Source organism: Schistosoma haematobium, chromosome 2, assembly GCF_000699445.3.
Source record: "Schistosoma haematobium chromosome 2, whole genome shotgun sequence".
Lineage (NCBI taxonomy): Eukaryota > Metazoa > Platyhelminthes > Trematoda > Strigeidida > Schistosomatidae > Schistosoma > Schistosoma haematobium.
The window spans coordinates 32,844,292-32,864,553 of record NC_067197.1 but is presented as its reverse complement, the minus strand read 5'-3'; the positions used below and the strand labels follow the sequence as shown (position 1 = coordinate 32,864,553).

The 20,262-nt window shown below is 34.6% G+C and overlaps 1 protein-coding gene across 1 annotated transcript; it reads right to left on the bottom strand.

Annotated features, from left to right (window-relative positions):
- Positions 1 to 1,857: 1,857 nt before the first annotated feature.
- Positions 1,858 to 20,216, bottom strand: SCFD1 (Sec1 domain containing protein 1; the record flags this gene model as incomplete). The annotated part of the gene is made up of 13 exons (XM_051219212.1): positions 1,858 to 2,248; positions 3,502 to 3,796; positions 6,406 to 6,512; positions 7,787 to 7,931; positions 8,826 to 9,121; positions 10,209 to 10,356; positions 12,953 to 13,299; positions 15,256 to 15,686; positions 16,860 to 17,070; positions 17,109 to 17,199; positions 17,240 to 17,328; positions 17,372 to 17,436; positions 20,186 to 20,216. 13 exons carry the CDS (start codon positions 20,214 to 20,216, stop codon positions 2,222 to 2,224), a joined length of 2,283 nt encoding a protein of 760 aa, XP_051068171.1. The 3' UTR covers positions 1,858 to 2,221.
- Between the last annotated feature and the right edge of the window lie 46 nt (positions 20,217 to 20,262).

Sequence of the window (20,262 nt, the reverse complement as noted above, 5' to 3'; positions counted from 1 at the left end):
GGACTGGCTCCAGAGGTCTTTAAGGATGGTGGTCCAATTTTAGCGATTAGGTTGACTAATATTTTAGCTAAGATCTGGGAGTTAGACGTTATTCCATCTGACTGGTCACAATCACTTATCGTCCCAATATATAAGAGAGGGTTAAAATCATCCTGTGACAACCATAGAGGGATTAGTTTAACTAATATAGTATCTAAAATACTAGCCTCGATAATTATCAGACGCTTAACAAAGACTCGTGAACTGCAAACACGAGAGAATAAAGCTGGTTTCAGACCTGGCCGAGGCTGCACCGACCACATATTTACCATTCGTCAGTTCCTAGAACACAGGCATACTTATCGGCATCCGACAGTGGTGGTCTTTCTTGACTTAAAAGCAGCATTTGACTCCGTAGACCACGAGATTCCGTGGCAGTGTCTGTCATTGAAAGGCGTACCTCAGAAATACATAAACCTTGTGAAGGCTCTTTACTCGAACACTACCAGTCGAATCAGAGCTTACGGCGAACTGTCATCTACTTTTGCAACTTCAAGTGGTGTCCGTCAAGGCTGTCCACTTTCTCCATTTCTCTTTAACTTCATCATAGACCTACTGATGGAAATAACATTCTCGTCGACTGAATTCTCGGGTATTGATCTCCTACCAGGAGGTTCACTTATCGACTTAGAATACGCAGATGGCATAGTCCTGTTTGGTGAAGACACTGGTAAACTGCAGAGTCTTTTGGTAGCACTGAGCAACAATGCCAGAATGTTTGGAATGCACTTCTCCCCCTCAAAATACAAATTGTTTCTTCAGGACTGACCTGAGTCAACACCTGAACTAAGGATGTGGAGTGAGGTAGTCGAACACGTTGACAACTTCACTTATCTTGGAAGTCTGGTCAGCCCTAATGGGTTGGTATCGGACGAAATCTCAGCACTCATTCGAAAAGCTCGCTTGGCTTTTGCCAACCTACGTCACCTATGGCGAAGGCGAGATATCCGTCTATCAATTAAGGGACGAGTATACTGCGCGGCAGTTAGTTCTGTTTTACTTTACGGCTGCGAAACGTGGCCATTAGGAGTAGAAGGTACTCGTAAGCTACTAGTATTTGACCACAGATGTCTTAGAAATATTGCTGGCGTCTGCTGGGATCACCGGGTAAGTAATAGTGAGGTTATACGCAGGGTATTGGGGAATGATGGTAAATCAGTTGATGAGGTTGTTAATCTTCATCGACTGAGATGGTTGGGCCACGTATTACGTATGCCTGAACACTGATTACCACGTCGTGCAATGCTAACCGGTGTTGGAGATGGTTGGAAGAAAGTTGGGGGCGGCCAAACCAAAACGTGGCATCAGTGCTTGAAGTCACTAACTTCTAGTCTGAGCCATGTTGGTAGATGCAGACTACTTGGTTGGGGTCCGCGTGACTATCGTAACCAATGGTTGGAGACTCTTGGTGACATGGCTTAGAATCGATCACAATGGCGTAGGTGTATACACTCCCTGTCTTCCCTTAAACTAAGAGATTAAAATCACTTCATATCTTTCCTTCTACTAACTAATTCTTCCTTCATATACTATATCCTTATATGCAATCTTTCTCCTATATATTACCACCTTTGACCTAACCACTCCTATGAATCCGGTGTTCATCTTGCTGTGCTAATGAGGTATGGCAACCTGGACCGATGCACATATGTGCCTGGTCCTATGTTGTAGCTGACTGACTGACTGACTGATAACATTTACATAACAAAATAAAGTTAGAGCAGTCAGAAATCCCAGTAACCCGTATATACACGGCTTACAATACATAAGGCAATACGTACAAAAATTAGTACATTGTTGAAGCAGTAGTCAAAATTATTTTCAATCACAGAACATTTATATTTTCAAACATTTCAATTTTCAATGAACAATATAATTACGTAGTGAATAATCTAAAATGTGGATACAAATTAGAATACATTTGAAAAATTTCAACATAGATATATCAGAAAAAATTTCAATAAGAGATTTAGACATATAACAAGAAGTACAATAATTCAAAAAAAAAAATCAAATTTAGTGTAAATGAACGTTTAAGATAACTGACAGGCCAAACACTAGAAGAAATATCATCACAGAAGAAGAAATTTACAGAGCATATAAAATCCAAAGCAACCACTGTATCTAAGAGGTAACTGAAATTTTTTTAGTTGTACGATCAGAATTATTGATAACTCTAAAGTTACAACTCCTTCCCAAGTTTTCCCAACTAAAAAACCAAGATAAAGACGAGAAGTAGTTTATTTGTTAGGACACATCACAAGTGGTGAAGATTTGTAGCTCAGGTGGGTGATTTTGATGGGGTATTGTTCTCTGAGCTGGATGAATGGTGAAAGTTCCACGACTAAACCATCCACCTCAAAGAACAAAACTCCATCAAAAACACATCACAAGTTGACAAATTCAACCTAGCAAATTGTTTACCAGGATACACTACAATGCAATTTATATTTGGTTCAGGTGATTTCAAAGAGGAACAGGTTATAAATATAAAACTTTGATACGTTTGCATTACAATCTTAAACTTTAATTATTGAAAGGATTTCTAAATAAATAGGATGAATCTAGCAAACAATGTTTCCTGATTACAACACAATATTAGGTAACATAAACTGATTATCATTTATAAGCAAAGATGGATAGTGGCTAGCAGTGGAATCCAGGACGCGCGTTTCGTCCTGTTTGGGACTCGTCAGCTGGATGTACCTGCATCTCAGAGTTGATGTTCACTCTGGGACTCGAACTCAGTACCGTTCGCTTCAAACGCCATCGCGTTGTCGACTTAGCTACTGAGTCCTGATAGCCACTTGCTTGTGAAATGGGGTGAAGTTTAATTAACTTGATATTGTTTTACTTGAATCTTCCCATTGATGTTTTAGGACTGAAATTGACCAGTACTGAGTTCGAGTCCCAAACAGGATGAAACGCACGTCCTGGATCCCACCACTATCCATCTTTGCTTATAATGCTTGTAAATTAAGGCAATATCGAGGCATACGCACAGTATGCACATATGCCAATAAGAGACTGATCAATTTCAGTCCTAAAACATCAATGGGAAGATTCAAGTAAAACAATATCAAGTGATTATCATTTAGTTAGATTTCCGGGTGTTTTTCAACACTGCTATTTCGGAAACTAGAAGAAAGGACCAGTGTAATCAGAAATTAAAACAGTGCATTTCTTAAAGAATCATAATAATTTTGAAACTAATGAAGTAAACCACTGCGAGACTATGGTAGATATATATTGCTTACATACTGTATATGGGTAAACTTCATCAATATATCAAGGAAACTACTATATGTTAGTTGACCTTTGAACAACGTAAGAAAACTCCATAGATGCAGGTAATTAGTAATTTTTTTAATTGATTGACCTAAGTCCATAGACGAACGGACTTAAGCCAAAATCAAGGAACAGTCCACAAGATTACGAAAGTTGCACTTAAAAGGAACTCACTTCTAATAAAAATTCACTCGGACTAACAAGATCACTACAGCCATAAGTAATATGTTTGGAATAAGCTGTACCAATATTAGGAGCGCTGGATGAGTCATGACCTCCTGTGCCAGGGCGACTGTTTATCCCATTAACAGAATTTGTTAATGATGTTGACGAAGTGCTAGATGTGCCAGATGTAGTGGAACAAGTTGATTTGACCCAATCTAACAGATTTTGGTACTCAACATAACTTCCGCCACCAACGACAAAGACAAAAGCTTCATCGAAAGGTTGTTTGACACGAGGCATATTACTAAGACAAATAAAAACAAAAAATAATCTTTACGAAGTGATCTAAGTGTATTTACTCACGTTCTTTAGCAAACACTGATCTAACCATAGTAATATTTAGGAATATGCAACTCAGATCAGTGACTGACTAATCACAAACTAAAGGAGGACGACTAACAGCGATTGCTCACATTTTTAGATATTGCATTAAAAAAGTAATTAGTAAGATTAAGTCTTAGAATTTAATTCTAAACATTTAGTGCTTTATCTCTGTTACATGCCTCACTGTCTTTTCAAAGACAGACCATATACGGAGATTTTAGCTTTAGGCGATTACTGTTATAGCACCTCTCCTACAATTAAGTTTGTTTACGGTTGATTGTGTCAAGCCCTTTTATTAACTTACTTAACAGACACAGTTGTTCGAACGGTAATGATTTGTATATTTCTTTGTACTATTATGATCACTATCATGTCTGTATAAACGTGTATGCTTGATCCCATGAGAAAGCCTACGTACATATCTCTCTCTAGCTTAAGTGTTAGTCGCTTAAATATCGCTCGATGAATCATTCGCTTTCCCATATATATATATATATATGCATACTTGAATCAAATTAATTGATACGATCAGGTTCGACTCAGAATATGCCTCTGTACTCGCTTGCTCGCGCGCATTAGCTTTGTGCTGAAATTCGCTTGGCGTGCTTGTAACTTTGTTATCTGCGCAATCCAATAGTAGTTAGTGCTTCGTGCTACCTGCCAAATTTATACACCGTTGGGATTTATTTAATAATGGTTATCAGGGTGATTGATAAACGAAGCCTAAAGAATTATCTCGAAGCCGAGCCACACTACATTCTGTCCTTTTGAAATACGAATTCTTAATTAGAAAGTGCTATTATACTATCTAATGATGAGAAATATAATGTATTAAACCCAGGTTGAACCCGTAATTTGATTTTTAACTGAACTTATTAGTATAACCATATTTATATAAGATATTGGTCCCTAGGATGATTTGTAAGTTAAGTGTGTTTTATACTTCAGTCTACATAATGATACTTAAACAAGTCAACCATTATTTTATAAAATAAAAATGTGATAGCTTCTAAAACAGGAAACAACATTAGCTTTCCAAATGATCTCTTATATATGAGCTCGGAGGTGGCAAATTATTTCCAAATGCCCTGTTGAAACCGAAGGTGACAGAAATTATCTGTTTGACAAGAACTACTTTCACACGACGGTATATTTATGGGGCATGGAAATTTTACTCATTGTCTTTCTGTAGAAACGGAATTTTAGAGCTAAAACTTACTGAGAATAGAAGGTTCATTTACGGAAGTTGAGAAAATTTAAGTGCAAACAAATGTTTCCCATTACTTCGAGATGAAAAATGACATTACTTAGATTACCGGCAACCAAGTTACTTTAATGCCTTCTGGACTAGAAGTGAAGATCAATAGTTGGCAAGTATCACTGTAAGGAAACTATCTGAGTTAGTTTAGTCGCCAATGCAGTATGTCACTTCTGACAAAAACTGATTTATAATGCAGTTTATTTTTTAGCTCTCCTCATGCTAAGCATTTCTGTTTCAATAAATAATTATTCACTTATTCATAGAAACATTTTCAAAATAATAATACTTAAATTCTAATCAAGTTTACCGTATTGATACTTTGTCAATTGTCTGTTTGACAGAAAAGAAGTAGTCAAATAAATTAATCATTATAGAAAGTACCAATAAAGCGATAATTACGAAAGATTTTGAACAAAAACAGACGATTGTCCAAATCATATATATATATATATATATATATATATATATATATATATATATATATATACTTTAAAAGCATGTATAAAACTCATCAAACTTAAATCTACTGTGAATGAGCACATAAATTAGAAGTGCAGCACGAGTACGTAATTAAGCAATTCCTGTTGCATTATTCGTTTACTAATCAACCGTCCATATTTAAAATAGGGATCCAGTGGGTGATAATTAGATGTCTAGAAAATTCCGTTACGACTCTGCTGTCACATGTGTAACATAAACACATGTAAGGTTGTAAACTGAAAATAATTTGGCGAGACTATAATTTATGGACGAATCAATCAGGTATAAGATAACAGGTTTCGGATTACGGAGCGAAATTCACTCATTCATTTGGCTAGATAGAGTTTTGGTATTATAGCTAATGTCAGTTCGTGATGAAAACCCTAAATCTAATTCCTAACACTAACCATCGACTGTAAATCATAATTCGAACTCCTCACACAACTTTATAATCTTCATTTGGTCCTGGTTATTAAGTGGACATTCTTAAGGTCACTTTAGCGTCGCTCAAAAGTTGTCATAAATTATAGTCTCGACAATGATTTTTGTTAAGTAATAAACTAAATCTCTACAGAGGACATCAGTTTATATTAACATCTATCGATTAAAAAGTTATTATTATTAGAAAGCAAATTTTTCAATCAGAAGTGAAGAACAGTAAACGAAATCATGATTTTAAGCAGACCAATGAAAGAAGTGTAGCTTTCAAGGTAAAAAAAAAACTCGGTTATACACTAGGTAATTCAAGCGAGGAAAAAAACTGATGAACACAAATCGGATTAACTTACGAATCTTGACGCCTGTACAGTTTCGGATCAAAATAGCGATAGTCTTCAAATTCAGAACCACCTTTATTTTCCATTAACTGAGATACGATGCGAGTAAACGGGAGGTACTGAAAATAAGTAAAGAAATAACTACTCAAATATACATATAAACATCCGTACACAGAAATCAGAAAATAAATCAATTCTCATACGTAATTCTGTTAAAACAGAATAATAAAAATAACTGAACATTGTAATGGTCACTAAATTTATTAGAACAAAATGTAGATAAATAATTCCAGTCTAATATTGTTACAATAGGCATGAAGGAAAGCATGGAGAGAAATAAAAAGTATGGATAGATATACTGCAAAGAGAACAAAATCACTATCAACAGAATTTTAACTGACATGTGACATTACACGGTTATAGAGATGACTGGTCATTCACAAGAGCACATATTGTCTTGAAAAACATCACTGTAACAAAATTGTTGTATAAATAATTGGTATATGATATTATTATTTAAAACAATTAAAAAGTCAACCATACTAGAAAATAGAAAAACTGGGTGTGGTTTTTGACTTACGACTACGTAGCGGATAAAAGAATTTAACGGATCTTAATAATAAACACGATTTTGAGGAATTTTCTACAGAAATATGTAACATGGATGGGGTATAAACCAAGGTACATAACTTACAACTATTAGGGTTACACGGATAAACAACGCTTCACTAGTTTTAACATAACTAACTGGATGGTACTCGCGCACTCTTAAATAGTAAGCCTGGTTTAAAAGTGTGAGAGTAGGCTATCGTCACTAACACAGAAATATCAAGTGGATAGGATCAACAAGAAACTTTGGCTGAAAATTTTTTTTATTGAAAGGAGTAGAACCTTTGAAGTAAATTATTTATAACTATCAATAAAGTATAGTCAGTTAGCCAGTCATATGCAACGACATATATGGATCGACTCAAGTGGCCACACTACAACAGAACAGCAAGAAAAAATTAACAAAAAAATCTCAGAATAGTAGAAGTTGTAACAATATCAGTAGTCGTAGGAAATATTAGGTATAAAAATACAGAAAAGAATGTCGAGAGATTTCGGCACTCATGTTATAAAGGAAGACAAAGAGTAAATACACCTGAGCCGTTGTGAATGACTGTGCCATTTCACTCGAAATCTCTAACAGTTGATTACAATAACCGAGCGGAGGGAACAAAGGATAAATATAACAAACTACAAAACTTTATAAAAAAGAGACTTAAACAAAGAAGTATTTTATCAAGGTTAAGTGGACACTAATCGAATTAGTCGATGTCAGCTTATGACGGTAACCTATTGAAAATTAACAAAAACTATAGTAAACATAGACTACAGATATTCGACTTACAGATTTCTGACTAATCAAATGTCTCATCCCAGTCAGCAATATAGCTGAACCATGTGAAACAATTTTATTAAGTACACTTCGACTGCCAGCTCCTTTAACATTCTCCATGATATTATCAGTTAGTTGACCAGCTTTTGGAATTTTCCTATTTAATTACAGAATAGAATTTGCTTAAAAGATTCAAAATAAATGTTATTTGAGAGAATTCAGTTATCAAGACGAAATACTAAGATAGGCGCAACTTTTGACCTAATACTATATACTGATTATTCAATCAAATAATAGCAAATGATTTAAACTTGTATGCTGATATGTTTATCTTCTCAGGAAAATGTACTTTGAATAACACTAGTACTTATGTCTATGATTAAATCAATTTTCAAATTAAATTATTAAATTATTATTTATCACGATCAGTTTATTAAAACATAAATAACTTATTAAAAGTGGGAAACCTTTGAGAAATTAACTCAAAGACTAATGAGCCGTTTATTTTTGTTATATTCTAACGAAGATTAAATTATGGGTAACTTCTGATAACTATTTATAGACTGCTATTATATATACTCTAATTGAATAACTGCTAAATAACTAGATTATATATATTTATATTCACTTTATCATAAGCTTTTATTTGACTTATTGGCTACTATCATACGATATATTATTCTTAAGTTATTCGCAATTTATTAGTAACAGTCTTACAATCACAGCCACTTTTTGGCTTGATCTAGTATAATTATTATTTCCCATTTTTAGTATGATGTGGTCGGGTTTGTTTGTAAATAAACCAGTTATGATTTCAGGAAGTGACATCACACTGTATGTTAACCTAGAACCCACTTTAATTTCGGTATATGTATGGTTAATTGTAAGTTTGACAGTCTTCAAAGGTGGGAATGGTGTAAGATAAAATGAATTATGTATATAACCAATTAATAGGCCTCTGTACGAATTATCATTGTCATATATAATTTATAAAAAAAAAACAGAATTGTAACAAATTGCACACAAATAGTCCCACAAAAACACAACTTACCTAAAGTGTTGAATATAATTCACAGGACTCATATCAAGATTGGGATAGGAGTTTTGTAACAGTGTTTTCAAACGATCAACTTCTGTATCGGATAAACAAAAATCAATACCACTAGTGTTTGAACTGAAATTATTTAATGCACTTCCAGATCCACTGGCAATCATATTACTTGATGTATTACTAGTGTTTGTACCAGTTCTACTGGTACCTGCTAAAGCAGCAATAATAAGCAAGCGTAATTTATCTTCAGGTGTACCAATTGACGGATTACTAATTAGCTCGATTAAACTTTGTTCCTTTTAAAAATGTTGGGGAAAGAAGTAAACGGATAATTAACATTCTGATGAGTAATTAAAATTTACATTCGAAGAAATAAACAAAAAAACATTGAGATTAAAAACCAGCCTGAATTAGACGTCCATTGAAAACCAAGAAGCAATGGACAGCCGTTTCATCTGACCATGGGACTCATCAGCAACGTGCATCCAAAACTCCTTCGGTGATCCAATCGAGGACCTTCATGTCTCGCTGTGAACGTTTAACCTTTCGACTAGTGAAAAAATTCCAATGGTTAACTTTAATTGATTCACAATATTTCCGATGGGTAACTGCCTCACACTCCACACGAATGAATATTACTAATCACGAGATCTCAACTAAATTTCGGAAGTTCCATGTTAGAACGAAACAAAGGTCCAGTGGTCTATGGTTCCAATGGTTGTCTAACTTAGGTAGATTTGTGTTCTCAAAAACATTCAACAATTTCTACAAAGCTCTAGACCGCAGATAAAAAAATACTCAAATGATGAATTAATGAGGATGTAAAAATAGCGATAGTAACAAAAAGTCAGTAAATTGGTTTGGCTAACTGGTATAATATCAAATATTGATACTGATAGCGGACAATTCCAATCAAAAACGTCAACACTGGATGAAAATCTGGTAAATTAATGTCAGTAAGAAGATAAATGTCTCAGAATTCGACTATAAGCACGAAAAGTTTGACTGCAGACCCTTTAACTAGCTTCAAAGATCTTTGATTTATCATTAAAATGGGATGATTTTCAAACTTGGAAAATACATTGGTGAAATTCACGTTTCGGTAATAATTAGAAGAGAGAATTTTGCACTCCTTTACGAACAGTATCACATAAAGCTATATAGATCTATCAAATAAATTTACACTTGACTCTTTTGATAAAGTGTAAGTAAATCGAAATATTTGGGTGCCGAAGACAAAATAGCCTGTCATAGCTTGACAAATCGTCTCATATCCAGCAAGGTATTCATTGCACCAGCTATTAAACATCACTGAACACATTAATGACAGATACAAATACAAAACTACTATTTTAGTAACACGATTGAATGCACAAAACATACCGTGGATGGATTGTTTTTAGAAAGAAGATGATCTTCTTCTTCAGCAAAAGAATGTATCTGCCTATCTTTGATTACATTAGCTAGACAAGTTGCAATATTTGTGTGCATATCAAGACATCGTTTACGTTCCATTAATTGGGGTAAAGAACTAAGAAAACCAAGATAGTAAGAACAACATTTACATAAAAAGAATTCTTGGGATAAGTAAGAAATAGTTCGGATGCAACGAATCTATCTTAATCACAATCACACGACCTAATGAAAATATTAGATCGATTGAGTTTGCTATAGAAAAACTGTATTTGTTACGAAGTGTTACCAATTCACCAAATTGGATCACTCTTACTGTTATGTCCCTAGCTTATACGATTACCCCAAATACGATTGCCAAATTTAGACACTTCGACTTATACGACCAACAAATGACGCATACACCTGAACGAACAGCCTAGAGTCCCGACTGGTCCTTTTCCCTGCCTGTTAAGTCCATGTTATCCCGATAAGAATAATGAATGGTAACTTTGGGATCCATTTATGGACCAAGACTATGAGTATATTTTTACCGTATAATTGTTAAATAACTAAACTGTTCATATTCATATCCCTCTTATTATGAGTTTTATTTTGACTTATGAACTATTATTTTACGATTTACCATTCTTGAATTATGCCCTGTCTGTTAATCACTACCTCCCTCATTCACAGCCACATTTGGCCGAATCCTGTACAAATGTTGTTTTCTATTTTCTGGTACGTTGTGGTCTGTTTGATTGGTATATGAACCCCGTATGTTTGAAACAAATGATTCATATCGCAGAGGCTGGGATTGGTGTTCTGCACTCAACTGGCTGGGCCAAGCGAAAAGCAGGACCAGTCAGGACTCTAGGCTGCTCGCACGTGTTTTATGCGTCATTGGTTCGATCGATAATTCTCTGCTCTCTGATTGGCGGTATCGTTGCGTTATACAATAAACAGGGCACACAGGTTCATAAGTTATAACAGTTCAAAACCCAAATTTCAGTTCCCGAGATATTCATCATATATTTCAAACATACTGGGTTTGTATATAAGCCAAACAGACCATATCACACCATAAAATAGGAAATAACATTTGTACAAGATCTAGCCAAAAGTGGCTGTGATTGTAATTAATAAACTGGGCATAACTTAGTCATGATAGGTCGTATAATAATAGTCTGTAGGTCAAAATAAAGCTTATAAGAGGAATACGAATATACATAGTTTAGTTACTTAGGAATTATACGATAAAAAATATATGTATAGTATTAGTCTATAAATAGATCCCAACAGTTATCATTCATTATTCTCGTCGGGATATAACACGGTATTAGGTTAAAGGACTAAGAGATGAAGTTATTTGTTCGTACTTTTTTATTACAGTTGAAAGGGATATGTATTTTGAGAAGTAGTTACAACAATAGTTCTGTGGCAGATGTATCGACGAAATTCTACTTTCACACCACTACAATCTTATTTTATTGGAACATTAAGTTATAAGTATACATAACTAACGACTTAGTATCTTCTTAAATGAGATAATAATGGTTAATTTGCCCAGGAATTTCAACAGACCATCTATTCCTTTTTTAAAAGGACATAATAATAGTTAAACACTAATAGGGTGAAATTGTTGATTTATGCTGATCAAACACCGGGTAATTATTCTATAAATTGATCTAAAGAAAACAGCCCACAAAATAAACAAAAAATGCGCACTGCTGAGGAGTCCCATACTAAGGCGAAACGATCATCCAGTGATTCGCGGTTTTCAATGGTGGTCTAGCTCAGACTGACTCATGAACTCAACTATTAAAAATACAAATACATAGACAGTTGTCAATGTATTTGTGTTAGCGGGACATAGACTAGATTAAAGCAAGCTCAATGCACGATTGCTTTGGTGCACGCTGATTGGCTAATTCTTATCCAATCAGCCCTAGTCGATAGTTGGAGAATACTCTAGAATCTTCTCATGCAAAAACTATAAATATACTGACGTTTTCTCTATCGTGCTTCTGACTTCCATCTAACCTTGTTATTTGGAATATAATCTCTTTCCTGTTCAACCGTGTTTTGATTTGGGGACTTGTCGAGTGAATCGGTGTCCGAGAATACTAAGCAATAGGAATAGCTGGGTCATAACCGTAAGAAAAGAGATTTATAACAATTTGTATAAAACTATTGAAGACAATGAAATACTATTAGTAAATGATAGAAACTAAGTATTATTCTCCAACACACTGAAATTTGTAACATTATTAGAATTCATGACAAAAAGAAGTATTGAATAAATCGTTTTGTTTTTGCTCTATAATTAGTTAAGCTAGTTAAATTCATTAGTCATCTTTTTTTTCACTTAACAAGTAATTTAGACCTCAAATAGCTCAATTCAATTTCAATGAAAATTTTTTAAAACACAAATCAAATATTATGAAAAGGGGTTTTGTGGGGATTTTAGAGATTTCACTGGTTAAAATCATGATTCAATTGAGTCGATCTCCGTTCAGATTATTGAAATGAGTACTGACAGTCAGTTTTTTAAATTATGTTTGTATATTGTTGAAAAATTAGGCAAAAAAGTTAAGTGAAATGATTTGGGTATATCAGTCAAAAACATATCGCACAAGCTTTTAATCTAGGAAATACTTAACCATTTAAAGCAATAAAAAAATAAGCAGGATTAGAACAAGTAGATATTTAGTATTTTAAGGAAGGTAGCTAACTTGATAGCATTTGTTAATTTAGCTGTACTATCATCTAGAAACGTCATTGTTGATGAAGTTGCCAGCATATTTATATCTGTTGAACCACCAAGTGATGATTTCAATTCACTCATACGTCTATCATAATCTTTTAGTATTGTCACTTCTTCATGTATAGCTTCTGCAACATCAGAAAATGCAGCACCTCTAAAATCTCTCCATATACGATCACATGATCCTGTTAAATCATACTCAACTATTTTAGAATTTGATGTTTTACTATTATTTTCTGGTATCCTGGATTTTTCATTATCTGAGATAGGCTTAGCCAAATCTAAATTCACATGAACACGATTGAGACGAATATTCTTTAAGGAAAAAAAAAAACCATGATTAGATGCAATTTACATATAAATCAGGTAAACTGAGTGCAGTTGACCACTTATCATAATTGATTTAAACAAGTGAGCTAGGGAAAGAAGACAGTTGTCAGATTATACTACAGAAAAAAAATTCTTTTAAAGAAGTATGCGATGTCGATGTAGAGTTGGTAACCAGAGTATAACGTTTTAAAATTAAACATTATTCTGCTCCACGATAACACAAATAAATTGAATCACTCTGATGATTGTAAATTATAAGTTAGTTAAATTCTTTGAGTTAAACACGTGCAAAGTACTTCTGATGTAGTGCAAGTAAAAAAGAGGATAGAATTCGTATGCTCTGTGTTCAAAGAGCATTTTGCTGACCACAGTAGTTGCAATATAACAAAAATTAAAAGATACATCACAACCTTAGTTTGTATGACGCTACGTTGATAATTGTCTATCCTCTGTGTTGGGTTGCCTAACCTCGTTACATTTTCCTCATATAAAAGATCTGGAAGCTTTTTTGGATACATATAGGATTATTACTAAGTGTAATAAATTTACAATATTAGCTTCGACAGTTTGATCACCTTTTATAATTATCTTTTAAAATTAAAAGGTACAATGAGTGATATTTACAGTTCGAGAGGCTGGATCAAAAAACTTGGCAAACAAATATTTTATCTATGTGAACACATAAACATTGGTACAAGGAGGCACCAAATATATATGCGCCGCACAGTTATCGTTGATTTGTGTGAAGGCTGTGATACTGTCCGGGTGCCTAAACCGAAGTGGGTGGTTTTCTTAGAGGGCCACACCCCGAGCCTTTGACCTAAAGGTCTAATCCATAAGGCAGTGGAGCAACTTAAGGACATACAGTCCCATGGTACCGGTGACCAACAATAGGTTCGTACGCCTTCTTCTCCCCCAGTCCTGGAGACTGTGTGCACCAATGGTTTGAAATCAGGGCTTTCCAACTCCTCTATTTGAATCCTCTATGTCCAAACAAGTAGTTTCTAATGAGGCGAATTAGCATGAAAGATGTTTCAACCTCAGGTTACCATTTGCTGATGCATCACTCATACCTCTAGGCGCACATAAAGATATGACACAGTAAACCGAAACTGCCAGATAAGGTTTAGGTGTAAAATAAGCCTACAGAATTGCATCTAAACAGCAAACGTTACTGAAGCAGCTCCTCTATTTACTAATATCTGGTCATTGGTATCGTATTTTTGTGTTTATTACTCCAATGTGATTGTCTGCCTCATATTTTAATGAATTCAATGTTATACTGCTTAAAGGATTTACTTAGTAAAATTATACTATTTTTACAGTTATCCTATATTTTATAGGTCAAATGAACAAAAGTCTAAAGTTTTTTTGAATTGCGAATATTAGTTTGTGGATTCAGGTCATCGGACCAGAGGAGATTAGGATCAATGACTTATTTGTACATACGATTTCTATATAAAGTTAGATAATTTAAACACATTGATTGCTTGCGTGCTTTAGAACCCAATAAACTACCACTTCAGTACGCTGGCTACAATAGATATTTGTAGAGTAAATGAAAATTCAACAGGTACACATATTTTGTTTCAAACAATTATAGGATTAAATATAGCACGGTTCATTTTACTATCTCCTAGAAAAGAATGGCATCTGTGTTTAGATTTCACTTTCTTTTGTATAGTGTGGAGAGTGTATGAGCTTGGTCAGTTTAGAAAATGAACCATTCTACGAAATCCACCATACAGCTAGTTCAGGTGGAAATATTTATCATAATGGAAACAATTACGAAAAGTCACCTACCTTACAATAAACTTCCTTTAATATGTCTCTAAATAAAGTACGTACTAACAAAAATAACTCAAATGACTCATTAATGTATAATGAATAATCTCTGTCCATGATTTGAGACAAGTATAAATCAAATAATTTATGGCTTACAAAGATATCATGGATTAAACTTTGGTAGGACAACTCGTGGTGTAGTGGAGAGGCCAAATCTAAACTACGATCTAAAATAATCAACAGTGGACGCTGAAATAAGTTTGGTGGTGAGCTCATTTGAGAGTTCCTGTTTAAAAGACTTAGTGGTGATGAAGAGTTCAATCCTAGACGTTCTCCAGACGAATCGTCATTTGCAGTGATACCATAACCGCGTGCTGTATTATTCATAAAAAGTGAATTCCTAGAATCTCGAAGGCTGTCACGAAATTTCGAATCCAGCTGGCATGCTACCATTTCAGAAGCATTACCACGAGGACAACGTATAATAGGTATTGAGCCAAGTGTCGCAAAAATTGAAAATAATCCATCAACAACTGAGTGGATTAAATTTTCCATATCCACTTCTGTAGCTTTCGCACGATTAAGAGCTGTAAAACGAAATGGTAAATAAAAGATAGTACAAGAGTACTAAATATCAAATGCGAAGACAATGTCAATCAATATAGTACGGAAAAAAATCGATATGCTTTGAAAATCCACACGCGATGCATGTCGCATAAATATAAGCTATTATGGGATACTTCCAGTGAATGGATGATACCATTTGACTTTATTTATCCCTATTATATAACCAGATTTATCGAAATCAACTTCTGATAAATATCCTACACATATGTCACAAACGAATAAAACCTAGAATTTCAAAAACCGTCTTAGTTCTTTTATGTGACATCGTAAGTAAATAATTCTGGCACTTGACTTTTAAAGGGCATTAAGACCCGATACATAAATATGATACAATAAGATTTACTTGAACTACAGTTCTGATAGCCTTGATCACATTAACGAACACTTTGCTGAACTAATCACCCTAACTTGATAATTGCAAATACGAGACATGATATCTTTTGAAGTGAGTTCAGAAGTTTATTTTATCCGCTTACGAATATAGCCTATAGGGATGGATACAGGCCAGTACTTACCATCAGCCTACATTTACGTGCTGATCATCTACGGAATTTAATAAAGTGTAAGAAGTGGTATCGCTCCAAGCCACGATAATGTAAGTCATCTTTCTCTACATCCTATCAGGATAGTTTGTATAACCTTACAATGAAAACATTTTAAGGATTTTTTGGACATTTCCAAGGGCTCATAAGAACAATAATAAGGAAGGAAAAACTGACAACTATGCACAAATTTGATTGCTTGCATCAGTCTGATCGGTTAATGAGTGACTCTACGTTGGCCATATTTAAAAGGTGATATTTTCAATACGCAGATCACAATAATACTAGGGTATATGTAATATTAGCATCAAAATTGACTTCAAGATAGCCGCTAGCAAACTGGGTGTATACGCATATTTTACCAAACTTAATGTGCTACTTACACACAAAAGATTCAACTAAGATTGTCTGGATCTAAGCTACACATCAACTAACAAATGAATAAATCACGTATAAAGTTAAGAATCAGAAGGTAATTATTCATTATACAGTAATGACCGTCATATCCAATAAATGTACAGTGAACACAAAGCAAATACGTCAACTAATTTATATAGAACCAATGTGTTACATATGAGATAATAAACTCACCATAAAAGGAAGAAGGACCATCAATGGGTGAGCTAAGAGTCAATAAATCATCCTCCAAACAAATAAAATTTGTATACTGATCGAAAACTTTTGAAATTTGATGAACACAGTTTTCAGATAATGCTGTTTGAGCTATTTCTTCAAGGTATTCGCGTGATATTGGACTGATAAAATTCAAGTAATACGAATCATATCTACCTGCTTCAAAATCCTTTGAACAATAAGTCTTAAATATAAAATCATACCAACCTTGCATATAGCATTAATATTATCTTTGGAAGGGTAAACGAAATAAACAGCGGGAACATCTGGGATCTGTTCACGTGGCGAGTGTAACATTCTGACAAGTATAATTATTTATATTCAGTATTATCACTTACAAATGTAATGTGACACCAAGCATACGTAAATCCTTGACTGTTAATAACGGTGAGATGATATCTCTTCCCAGTTGATCGTATATCAAGATCTATAATAATATAAAAGAGTCTAGAGCAATTACGAAGGCTTACTTTCCATTGCGGTCCGTCCGAAGAATTTGGAGGGGCGTTTAAATTGAGCATGCATTTTAATGCCTCTAAATAGTCAAAAGGAAAGTTTTTGCAATTCATTAGTAATTTAAACAGAACAAGACGAATCACAAAAATCTATTTTTAGATAAAAAAAACATCTGTTGAATGCGAATTTTGTGTATAAAAATACAGTAACTGGAATAGACAAAAACCAAACATGACACCCAGGTTTGGAATTGATTAATTTATGAATGATCTTTCAAATACGTACTGTACAGTTGCTAGTGTTTCGAACGTGTCTTAATAACGTTTATTTTAGTGTTAATGTCTCGTAATTGCCACGATAATATAATAACGAAGTTAAGCTCTAAAAGAAATCGCAATAATTCAGTACCCTGCATCACTTTGATCACCGTACTAGTTATCAGTCCAGTAAAATAAAGCGTCTTTATAGACGTAAGCCTTTCCTCTATAGCAATAACACAAAGAAATAAAATATGCAAAAGTACTAATATTATACACCACAGGTTTCTCCAGCTTGATAAAGTATAATGAAAACTGAACAACTGAACAGCGACATATAATTAATGTATTTAATTGACCACAATGTCCATTGCTAAGCGGTTGACTGAATTTAGTGTTTTGTATGTGTACATCTGAGATTTTAGAAAAGTTACCAGATGAGAATGATATCAGTCAGCTACAACGTAGGACCAGGCACATATATGCATCGGTCCAAGTTACCACACCTCATAAGCACAACAAGATCAACACCGAATTCATAAAGCAGTTACTTCAATGGTAGTGATATCTAGATGAAAAATTGCATAAAAGGATATGATACAGGAAGAAAGAATTAGTTGGTAGAAATAAGGGCACAAAAAGTTTTAATCTCAAGGTTTAAAGGAAGACAAAGAGTACATACACCTACGCCATTGTGATCGATTCTGAGTCATGCCACATAGAGTCACCAACCACTCGTTACGATAGTCGCGCGGAACCCGATCAAGTAGCCTAAATCTACCAACATGCCTCAGACCAGGAGTTAGTGACTTCAAGCACTAATACACGTTTTGGTTTGGCCGCCCCTAACTTTTTGCCAACTACCCCAACACTAGTCAGCATTGCGCATCGTGGTTTTCGGTGTTCAGGCAAATATAAATCTCACCTGTGATGACTTCTCTATACTCAGCGTCCAATTTATGTCAAACCATCCGTTCTAACATTGACAAACATTCGCATAAATTATTTTCCAATCGAGTTAAATTATCAAAGAAAATATATAACTGACACAGTCACAGAATTTTTAATCTACGATGACTAAGTGAAAAACATGTTTTCAGAAAAGGTTTATCTTGCACAACAAACCTCCTTATAGCAAGGAGGCAAATGGATAAAGGCTCTAGAGAATGGAGAATCAGCGGATTTTTTCTACACAGACTAAAGCAACGCATTTAACAGTGACAACAAATAGACTGCTATCGAAGCTGGAAATTCTTGGAATTGTCGGACCCCTCATAAAATGGTTTGAGGATTTCCTAGTATGTCGTAGATAGAAAGTAAGAGTAAATTCTAAGTGTTCCATCTGGAGACCAGTACTTAGTGAATTACTGCAAGATTCTGTCCTAGGCTTTTTACTTTTTATACTGTATGTAAATGAGCTCCCAAGTATAGTTGAATCCCCAATGTTACTAAAAATTTGGCTAGAAATAACAAGAGGCAAATTTATGTGCATTTCAGACAGACTTAAATATTGTGATTAGCTGGTCTAAAGAGAGACTGGTGCGTATCAACGCGGCAAAGTGCGTCTACAAGCACTTTGGGGATATAAAAGTTAATAGGTACAATAAAGGGAAGTACCTGTAGCCGTGGCCCGGTTTTACAAGGATTTTAAGGTGACAATGAGTCGTCAGCTTATGACCACGACCCATTGCGCGGAGATTGTAACTAGGGAGTTTAGAACCCTATGGGCTTTAAGACGGACATTCAAAAAGTTGAAAACTACCATGTTCACTACAGTATATTCAACTTTAGTGAGAGCTAAGTTTGAAAAATGCGTTCAGGCTACAAGCCCCCGTTTAAAAGGTAACTCGGATACCGTGGAAAAAGTACAGAGGGGAGCTACTCGTGCAACTCCAGAGTTTACTATACAAGGAGCGGTTTGAAAAGCTAGACGTCTTTACTCTACCCTACCGCAGATTAAGAGGTGATCTGATTTTCATGTACAAAATAATAAGAAGTGATTTTAGACTTGATATATCTTCCCATTTTTCTTTCACTAGATCGGGACATTGCAGGCGAGTAGAAAAGCCCAGAACGGACAGAATACCCGTGGCATACATGTTTCCACCATCATTGATACTTCGAGACGATTACTCGGGACGGTGATGTACACACCTTCAAGTGCCTTATTTTAGAGAAGAATAAAAACTCAGAGAAGCATACTAGAGAAGGAATAACAGAGGTCGTAAGTAATCTCTCTTTACTACAAGAATTTGTATGCCCAATGATTATTACTGCCTGAAAGATCCTTTACAACTGGACAAATGCTGAATATTAGAAGTCAACTGGCAGAGGGTTGTATAGAAGCCAAATAAGCAATTATTTATAGAACTAAATAAGCACCGTGAATACAGTAACTATCTTTATATCATATACAAACAAATCTATAACGAAATTTCCCTCGAAATCAAGCATGATGGGATGGATGGAAGATTTAAAACTAAAGGAAACAAATAGATTTATTTGATTTATGGTTATCGCGAAACAAACAACGTAAGATAACATGTAAAATAAAATAATATCAGAACTTGCCGATTTGGCGTGCTTTTGTAGTTCCCGCCATAAAAGTTTGTGCATCAATTCGTGTTACCGTAATAAATACGCACTTA